This window comes from Kryptolebias marmoratus, linkage group LG17 (assembly GCF_001649575.2).
Source record: "Kryptolebias marmoratus isolate JLee-2015 linkage group LG17, ASM164957v2, whole genome shotgun sequence".
NCBI classification, from domain to species: Eukaryota; Metazoa; Chordata; class Actinopteri; order Cyprinodontiformes; family Rivulidae; genus Kryptolebias; species Kryptolebias marmoratus.
The window spans coordinates 11,265,091-11,275,595 of NC_051446.1; the positions used below are offsets into that span (position 1 = coordinate 11,265,091).

The window sequence follows — 10,505 nt, forward strand, 5'->3', positions numbered from 1 at the left end:
ATTATTTTATATCAGCTGCATTACTGATGAATGTCATTATAATAGAAATTAATGGTTATATTTAAAAGGGAACTGATTAACGTGAAGGAAGTCATTAACTTATATTATTCTGTCACCAAAATAAAAAAAAACAAAAAAACAATTGGGTCATTTAGTAGCTGGTTTAATTACCAGTAATGCAGTCAAGATAAAAAATAAATATAAACTATTGGTTTACATCATTTTAGGTGGTACTTCTAATTCTTGCCTATTTTTTTTTTCTCATTTAGGGGCATCAGAGCTACTAGTGGTAAAAATAAAAGTTATCCTGGGGAAGATTCTTAACATTTTTTATGTGTTAAGCGTTTTGGTATCTAGTTTGAAATGTTTGTATCATAAAACTCTAAACTAAAACCTATTTTGTGATTAGAAAAAGGTTATTATTATTATTAATTGCAGGCAATAAGCGGAGGTTAAAAGATGAAGTGCTATTTAAAGTCAGAAATCTAAACAAAAAAAAATTTTTAATTTTAAGTTTTAGGTTTTGGGAGGGCAGAGGGCGGGGCTCGGGTCGGGGCGGGGCCAAGGGGATCAGACCAGGGTTGAAAATTGAAGGGTCAGCAGCAGCGTGAGTCCAACCCACAGTCCAGAGCAGTCCGGTGCGGGGCTTTCTGCAGGCGCGCACGCTGACCTGCTCAAACTTCCAGCCGTCCGACATCGTGGAGACCATCTGGGTCAGCTCCTCCTCCTGGCACTGCAGCACTCGGTAGACGTGCTTCACCGGACCCTGAGGGACACGCAGCACAAGTCAACACCAAACAGGCGTTCTGTCTGAGCGCGCNGGGGGGAGAGGGAGGGGTGAGCACAGAAAACATTTGCCACGACGGTGAAGGAAATCAAACGGAGGCGCAAACTTCCAGTTGGTCGAAAGCTGCACGAGGGGAGCATCGTCACTTCTTGAAATTCAGGGTCTTCAACTAACCCTTGAGGAGGACGAGGCGATGGACAAACACTGGAAATAAACCCAGCTCTTTTACTTTGATGTGCTTGAACTATATTTATCTCCAGGCACAGCGAGTTTCCAGTAAAATATACAAAGTGGGTGTGTGTTTGAGAGGACGGAGGGATTATGTAGGAGTGAGTGGGAAAAAGAAAGATGAAATAACGCCTCTGAAGAAAAGATTATTTGGGAATAACCTTGCTGATTAAAGTTTTATCCCTTTAAATGTAGTTGGCTTTTATTTTTTATAGCTACTGCTTAAGAAACAGCAGTTGGTTCTATCCTGTGACAGGCTGCTCGGGACAAAGTTAAAATGAGTGTTAGAATGAGTTCGTATTTTGTACCTGACTGTCGAGGGAAGAAATATTTGTGAGTTTGCCTAAGTGGAAAGCTTTAAAGACACCAGAACTCCACAGATACTTTCAATACTTGAAGCAGGTTTGCCTCTTTTAAAGCAGAACTATGAAGACGTAAGGAGTGGCTTTTACCGTGAGTCAGAACGGGTTGTGAATTTACCTGTGTGGCTTTCGAGTCCCGCTCTACAATCCTCTCCTTTATCAGTTTGATCAGAGGGGTGATGTTGTAAAACTCTGCCTCCTCCAGGACACCTTAAAGCAACCCAACAAACAAAAACATAAGTCACCTGAAAGTAATGCGCCCAGGCATGTCAAAGAGAAATGAACAAATGACTATCTGAAGCCCTTTTCGCGATCGATGACAACCAAGCTGCCGCGCTGAAAATAACCAAACTGAACGTGGATGGTTTTTGCAGGATCTTGGGAGGCAAAAACAGTGGGCTTCCCACTGCGTGGAATAGCGTGATGGGTTGTGAGAAGTTTGAAGTATGCGCAGAACTTCTGTAGCAATGGTTTACTCTCATGGTTGTAGCATGACTGCTGCTCCCTCTTCAGCCAACAGGAGCACTATACTCCCTCACCACGTGGCTGCAACGACCAACCCGAGCTGTCCACATGTCAGTAATTACCACTCTCTTTCGAACAGGTAGAAAGCAGGCTAGATGCAGTTACGGTTCTGCACAGAAAACCCCTTTCACCTGGATTCTCACGCTGCTTAACAGCGTTTCACTGTCCGCAGCGAGGACGAAACTGTTTGCAGACCGCGACGCGGGCTTGGAAACGTCCTAGAGCGGACGTGTAGCTGTACTACATGTTGCATGCTACACTGTACAACAGTAGGATGCATCGTGTTAAAATCAACCTTTTATATGGTGGGGCAACTTTCTGCGTACTGCGAAAGAATACATTTTGTCTGATGCGCACTTCTAGTCCTTTTCAGTTCCGATCAAAGCTCAAACGTGACACATCCTGCACACTGAACCCATCGGAGAAGAGTAAAAGCGTCCAAGACCTTCCTCCGCCAGCTCCTTGTTGTAGACCAGCTTGCCGTGCCGCAAGTAGTTCAGGATGGGGCCGAAGTAGGTGGGGTCTCTGTCGATCACGTAGGCTCCAGTTTCATCCTGCAACACAGAAACGGGTTCACAGTTACACCATCGTACCAACTTCAAATGGACAGAATGCGGAGAAAAACTAAAAGTGGCGTTTGCCTCAGAGTCACTTCCTGCTGCTCTTCCAGTTATTTTAGTGTGTCGTCTCTCAAATGTATTTCTGTCCTCTTTTCTTCTCTTGTGATCTCTGTACTACAGCCTCCATTTTTAGACATGAAAGCTCATTAGCTAGATAAACTCGTAGCTGGATACATTTATTTTTAACACGTAATAATGGTTAAAACAACCCAGCTGTACCCATGACAGAGCTACAGCACAAGACATGTGTCATGTAGTGAAAATGTCAGAATAACGTGATCTACGTTTGCTCTCGTATGTGCAGAGGTGTCAAGACCTCAGGCAGGAAAACGATTTCTCAACAATGATTACAGACTAGTGTGCAGTTTTGGTTGACCTCTGCTGAAATGCTTTTCCTTTAGGAACTTGTAAAAACAGCCATTTGGAGTGAAATGAAGTAGATGCTGGTTAGTGGTGCTCAGTGCGAACGGTATCGACGTCTGTGCTCACACACATCGATTTTCTGCCTCTCATCCACCTTGAGGCTGCTCCATCTGAGCCGAACTCTCCATTACATTAGGACTACTGTTCCTCCAACACGAGCACTCGTCCTCCCCTTGCTGCTTTTTTCTCGTAAAAGCACAACCCTTCCTTAAGCTGAGGACTAAAGTTGTGCAGAAATTATACGTCATTAACTAATAGTTGGATGGATTATCTGTGCACAAGCTGAAAAGGTCAGACACTAAAGCATGTTATGTCGTACAGAAAAGGGAAACCATTTTGGTTCATGAAAATAAAGGAAAACTGATCTCTGAATGATGAAGCCCTCACATTTCCTGCTATTATTTCTACTCTGATGCTCAACCATGACACCAGCTGGCAGCAAGGAATCAGAAAGAAGACCTCCTCCGTTCACGTGGCTGCTTCTTTTGGCTAAAACAGAAAAGATGAAACTTTGGCCCCAAGCAGCCTCCTCTGTGAATGCGTGTTAAACAGCAGCTTTCATTCGCGGGTCCTGAACACACACAATGAAGAGCGCCGCGACCGTAATTTAGATTAATAAAAAAAAACATCTCTTAGTTGATGCTTACGTAAACTAGAAAAATGACTGAAAACAGGAGGATTCCTTTTTGGCTGCTAACTGAAAGAGAAAAACAAGAGTTTGGCGTTACAGCTCAACACAGCTGCCATTTTTAAAACCTGCTCTTATTTGACTATTACATAAGATCAAGGACACATAGGTAGATTCTCTCAGGTTAAAGAATGTTGTTCACAGAGATTGGGGAGTTGCGAGCGTTAAATAAACAATTTTTATGCTCCAATTTCTTAATGGCTCCAAATTAAGGCTGCTCGGTTTGATGTCCAACAACTTTAGGAGGCAAAAATTTAACAACTCACGACATCACTGCAAAATGTGCCATAAAGCTTTTCTGTTTATTTCTCTAATAAAGTGCATTAAAGGCAACTTTAAAGCCTTCCCAAACTGCACTGGGATATAAACAACTGATGCAATTATTGATGAGAACATCATTTTATATTTAATTAGTAATATAGGTATATATAAACTGTTTTCAAGGGAGGGAGGGGTGGATAGATATTCAAAAATGACTTACAGGTTGATTTTTACATATTTTATTAAAGCTCTGAATGTCATGTTGAACTGAAACACTTTTGGTTAATAATAAAACAAGAAAAAAATAATAATAAACCCCAAAATTTAGAAAAATAAAACCAATTGATAGCCCCCTAATTCTACAGCACCTTTTTGCGATTCACTACATTTCTAATAGTTAAAAGGCTTTTCTTGAATTTCTGTGATCTTTATGTAACGCTGCTTCATAGGAACTAACTATTTGGTAGTTTCTGGTTATAGTACTGTGGTTAAAAAAAAAAAAAAAAAAAAAAAAAGAGGGACAACAGGCAAATGAGCTTGCTTGGAGCCAGCTCCAGTTCCAGCTGACCTGAGTCACGAGTTTCCTGGAACTATTTATGTTTTTCAAGAGGAGCCTGAAAGAAAAAGCTGCTTGAGGTTTACAGAAAGGTAAAACTGGTTTGGAAATACATCAGCATTGTTGATGGCATCACTGATGAGGCACTTAATGATAAGAGACTGAGGAAGTTGATCTTCTAGATGTTGCTAAAACGTATCCCCGAGCAAGCTTTAGACAAAAAGGTGCCAATGCACAGTTGTCATCGTCGCAGTTCAGACTGTCCAACTGTATCTTTACCAATTAACCAAATCAATCAGCGTGACAATAGTAGTGAGGGAAGCAATCATAAATTAAATTAAATAAGTAGGACAAGTGGACTGTTCCGCAGCGGGAAAAGAAAACTATCCAATGTTAGGCGGTGTGCTGCCTGCCCAATTTTCTTCAGGAAAATGATTTTGTCAGTGACCGCTGCCTCTTCAATTCCAGCGACGCTTTACTCAATTTTCCGACAAGTCGTTTCTAATGTGCTTTGTGAAAAAATAAAATACAACACGGGGAAAAATGTCCAGCGGGACAGATCTCGGTGGCGAAGAGAGAGAGAGAGAGAGAGAAAAGAGCGAGCACAGGGCGTCCAGCGAAAGAGACGAGCTTATATTTCAAATTAAGGGCAGAAACATCACACCAGATAAGCTGTGAAGCAGCACGGGCGCAACGTCGCAGAGAGGAACGACGACACACGAGCTTCCACGGCTTGTGTCCACAACTCGAAGACACACACACACAAAAAAAAAAAAAAGAGGACAGCAACAAGATGCAAGCAGGAAGACGTGATATAGAGAGCAAGACTTCTGTTTGTGCTGGAAATGATAGTGATTAGAGCGTGGAAGGGGTGTGACTGCAGCACGGTGCGCAAATGTAGGCAAATGCGCACACACACACACACACACAGAGTATTTGAAATGAGCAGAGCTGCAGGAGGACAGACAGATGTCTCATCAACGTGACTTGACAGTGTGGGCATGGCAACATCAGAAGAAGCTTCCTGGAAGTGAGTGTCGGAGCGTCGGTTTCTCCCTCGCACAGAAACACAACTTAGTTATTTTACAGGCTCATTTGAGGCACTAAAGTATAATTTTATACAACAGCACATTGTACGTTTAGTATTTTCAACAGGTTCTTATTTCCCAACCAACCTGATAAAGGAATTTCAGCTCCTTCATATTAAATCAATGTTTAAATCCTTTTAAGAGTTTGTTACCGTTTTAGCTTGTCCTGCTTGTAATTGTGTTTGTCTGTGGCGTCGTTGTCTTTTTGTGTGCTTATTTCCTGAACCATTGAACGGATTTTATTGAAATTTTCAGACAGGAATCACTGGATGTGCAACTGCTAAACGTTTGGAGTCAACCTGATTTAAAAAGGCTGCCACAGCTAGTTGACCTTAGCAAACGCAACAACGGCTATAACCCCCGTTAATTTTAGAGATACTGAGCTAAGGTTTTGCCTGGTAGTTGCTGAGAGTGATCCAAAACACATCAAACGAGATATTTGTTTGAAGTTGCGCCATTAACTATTTGGAGTCAATCTTGTCTGTCTGTTGGCAAAATATTTTGTGAATTGCTGGATGAATTTTAATGAAAAAGGAAAAAAGACATGCATGTGAAAATCAGGATGTCCATAGGGGTTAATAATTTGTAAAAGAAAGAAGAAGAAGAAAAAAAAAAAAAAGTAAAATCTACAAATGTCCTATTTTGTTTCCAACTGATGTCAGTTCTGAGACTGAACAACAACAACAATAGTGCTCCTTGTCCACCTTTTACTAACTCATAAACGTCCCAACTATTAGGAGTATATAAAAGCTGCATAAAAGATCAGTCGTCAGAGTTTTATGGTAATATGAGTAGACTACAAAATAAAGTAAAATGGTAAATATTGTATAAGTGTAAGCATGAACTCCTATAGGTAACAGGTGGAAAAAACAAAGGAACATCTTAGATTTTTGGGTCTTTATTTTGCATCCTTTCACAGATGGCAAGTTACAAGGAAAAAGCTAAAATTGCACTTTGCTCAGTCTAAGTGGGAATGTAAATCAAGCCACTTATTTTTGGTCAGCTGGTAGTCGTGATCAAAAGGGAGGACAGAAGCTGGAAGAAAACTCCACAAGTGTGATGTCTAATTAGGGATGAGCCTGATTTATCATCTCTGGGATCACAGATGGTCTGCCTGAGTCACTGGCTACTCAGTGTTGTTGGTGACTCTTTTTAATAATGAGCCATCGAAGCAGCTTCTCACGGATAAAAACAACAGACAATTCTGGGCCATTCCGTTTATTTAAAACAAACCGTTTGCTTCTCCAGATGAAGGCGAGAAGCAAACTACAACCCCGTTTTAATGCTGTAGGAGGAGGGAGGAGCTTCCCGGGAGTTTTGATCCGAGCGTCTCGTGGACGATGAAAGGTGGGTGAAAACGAACGTCTCGTAACCACGTGACCGCGAACCGACTTTATGACTTCTTATTGAGTAAGATGGAGCCTTTTACTGCTTTCTGTAAGTAACAGCGAGTATCAAGTTGAGACTTCCTACCAAAGTCACTATTTTTTAATGACTGAATGATAATAAGAACAACAAAAAAAAAGCTCCATTGAAACATTTCAAGAATTGGGAAATAAAGACATGTATAGAATCTTTTTGCTAACCATTTCCCACCTTAAAAACGTCTAAAATAATCTGTTACTGCATGTTCCAAATTCTTCATTACGCAATCTGCTACAGCTCACATAAAAATAAAAAAAACACATAACCAACCCTTTTTACTCTCTCGTATTAGACGCATAAATAAGACAGAATCATAGCTCCAGTCCAGGCATGTGATGGAATTCATACTTGCAGTAAGATGTTCTTGATAAGACGCAAGTTGAAACAATAAGAATAAAAAAAAAGGACTGGCAACCAAATCCTAATACTAGATCATCCAAAACAGTTTTATCACCACCACGGCATTAACTAAAAATCAAACCACTGACCGGCACAGATTCTATTTTATGGTTGTTGTAAGCAACGAGGACACAATTGCAGCCAATCAGCGGACGCAGGTCAGTATCAGGGACGAATTTTTAGCCACAGTATGTGATTGGCTTTGGAAGGCCATGGGTCAGCGCGGGTCGTACTATAAGGAGTAAGAGCTGGGTTTGGTTTGGTGTGTGGCGGTGGGGTGAAATGACAGCTGAGGTGCCAGTAATCTCATTAAAGCAGTCACTATGGCGAGCTGTCTGTAGGGATTTAGGATTTGTGAGGAACCCCTGAGCAGAGACACTAATGTCAGTGATAAAGGGAGATAAAGACGAGGAAAACACGCGAGCTGAGCTGTGGTGAACTGTATGACTCAGCTTTGCATTGCAGGGACTTGATGTTTGTTGGCTAACCCGGTACGGTGACATGATGGCTCCTCGACAACATAAAACTATTGAAATAAGTCAATAATATAGTTTCTCCTAAACAGCAAACATAGCAGGGTCTTTGTGAACCATTTATTTAGCGCCGCATGGGACAGCCTTTCCAAAAAATGTAAACAAGGAAAAACCTGCGTAGCTATTTTCTTAGAGGTGTTCTGTTTGAAGTCAGATAATGATGCGATTTGACTAGGGATGGGCAGTGATTTTTGAATATTCGTTTAAGTGTACAAATTCAAATCATTATGGCTATCATTTTGATAAGCAGCCTTTTACTTCCTCCCCCCCCGGCACCTGATGGAAACACGCTTACCACAAGGTGATGTGCCAGCAGGGATGTAAGGTTCAGCACAGTACCTGCGCAAAAAGCCTCGATGTGATCTGTCGTCTGCCATCGTAGTTTCATTCATGAGCTACATCTTTACTGACAGAACGCGTACACACTCCTGCGCACTGATTTATTAAACCACAAAGATCCCTGACTGAAGGTATACGTGTGCGTACCCACGACCTCTGTTCCATCGAAGAGCAGCAGGACTACGAGCAGACTCCCTTTATGGCAAGTCTTCATCCCAACCACATGGAAATGGTCACTCTAAGTGGACACACTCGCTGGGCTAAACAAAGTAGCTAGTTTACTAAGTGGTGGTTAAGAGGCAGGTGTAACGCATGGAAAAACACAGCTTTAGCGTGGTTGCAGGCTCGCAGCAATGCAGGGTAGCCTTTTTAAAGTCATAAAGAACAATAATGCAGCACCATCTGATGAGTTATACCAAGAGCAACACACTGACGCGGAGTTAGTCTTAAAGAATATCATGAATGAAGAGGAACACAGAGTCTACATGAAGGAATACAAGGAACAATACCCAACACTGTTCGTCATGGCCAGAAAACATGTCTGCACACATGCAACAAGTTGCTCCTGACAAAGCGTTTTCAGCAGAGAAGGAACATTATGACGTCACGTTCACCAAAAATCACAAGTCATGACAGGCTGCTGTTCTTGGCTAAGACACTTTACCTGCTGTAATTAACAGAGTGCCACTTGTTTATTTTATTTTTGTTTACATTTTGTTACTTGTGTCTGATGCCTGTTATGTGTTTTTAGCTTTAATTTAATTTCCGAACGCAAGACATTTTACCTTAAACGAAATGTAAAAAAAAAAAAAAGGATTAATTTGAGAGAATCGTACACTCTAACAAAAACTGTGATTGGCACTTTGGCAAGAATCAACAGCTCTACTAGAATCACAGTGTGTGTAAAAACAAAACAAATGTTTTGTCATATCAGTAAAGCAGGAGCGTCTACAACAGATGTGCACTCAGGCCCACGGTACACGTAGAAACCAGCACTTGAGCACAAAAGCAATGACACATTTCTCTAGGATCAGTCACTAAGCACCTTTTAAAAATTTTAAACGTCTCTTTTCTGGCAGGTCTATTTATAGCACATCTTGTCTCACTTTAGAAATGCTATTAGCGTGCAACCCTCTTGCTCCGCTGTCACAAATCAAAAGGGCAATAAAAAAGCCTCCTTAAGCGCTCTGATCCTGCTTGATAGTCAAAATGATTTAAATATAGCCTCCTTTTGGTTCTAGGATGAGCAGAGGGCAAGAGCTGAAGACGGAACAGGCAAACAAACAAAGAAAGGCGGAGACGCGTGTTTGAACGCCTGTGTGAGACAGAGGGGGATTTGGTGTCTTCAGGCAGCGCGGAGGGAGTTCCTCTCTGCTCACTGGTGAAGGTCACGGGAGAGTGCTCTTTCCACACAGCGCCTGGCAGTGCAGCAGGGGAGCAGCGTTCCTGGCTTTGTCGCTCAAGCTTCCCGGCTGTGCGAACCGATCCAGGTCAACGTCCTTAAACAAGCGAACGTCGCCATTAGAGCCATCCAGAAAAGGTCGGAAAACACTAGAGAACAGTCTGGAAAGAGGGGACCGGAAGGTGGAAGGTTTTTGGGGTTTCATCTGGAAACAATTCTAGAGATTCGATAAAAACGACCACAGCACAACACGTTTTGATCATGCAAATCGTGTGTTTCAGTGGTTAGGCCCGTCACCTCGCAGAAGGTTGCAAGGTTCAAAACTGGGCTGCAGAATTTTTATTTTTTTTTGTATGTAGACTCTACGTGAATATGAGGACTCCGGTTTCCTCCCAGTCAAAAAGTTAATGCATGTTGGACTAATTACAGATTATAAATTGCATTAGGTGTGAGCGTACACGGTTGTGTGCCTTGTTTGTCTCAATGTAGCCCCGTGATAGACAGCCAGGATGAACCACCGGAGACAGGCACCGGCTGCATGTGGCCATTAAAAGAGCGGGTGTGATTCATTTAAAACAAGAACAATAGGTGCTGCTCTAAACGCAAACAGGTCATTTAAAGTCAGCAGCTTTTGTTTGACCACAAGTTTCCAGTACAAAGCTAGTTCCTTTTACTCATTCGGTCACTTCAACCTACTTCATGATCCTCGGGATAAAGTTACACAGCCTTCAGTTTATTTTACAGTAACTAAAAGGGTTCCTTGGTGGTATAAAAACAAATACCTTCAGCTGGTAGTCATGCGAGTCATTATTTAACACAGAGTTCCTGACTTGTTCCGAGAAAGTTGTGTCAGAGCGGGCGTATCGAGG

General features: G+C 41.9%; 1 protein-coding gene across 3 annotated transcripts in view; it reads right to left on the bottom strand.

The window, feature by feature from the left end:
* Positions 1-10,505, bottom strand: part of kctd17 (potassium channel tetramerization domain containing 17) — a 23,073-nt gene that overhangs the window by 8,550 nt on the left and 4,018 nt on the right. For 2 of the 3 annotated variants that reach the window (XM_017416175.3, XM_017416174.3), the window contains exons 2-3: positions 2,348-2,456; positions 1,496-1,587 (exon numbers count right to left, since the gene is read on the bottom strand). In XM_017416175.3, coding sequence (XP_017271664.1) covers positions 1,496-1,587; positions 2,348-2,456 — 201 coding nt within the window. Of the gene's footprint in view, positions 1-670; positions 767-1,495; positions 1,588-2,347; positions 2,457-10,505 lie in introns of all 3 variants that reach the window. The other variant, XM_017416176.3, reaches the window with a different exon arrangement.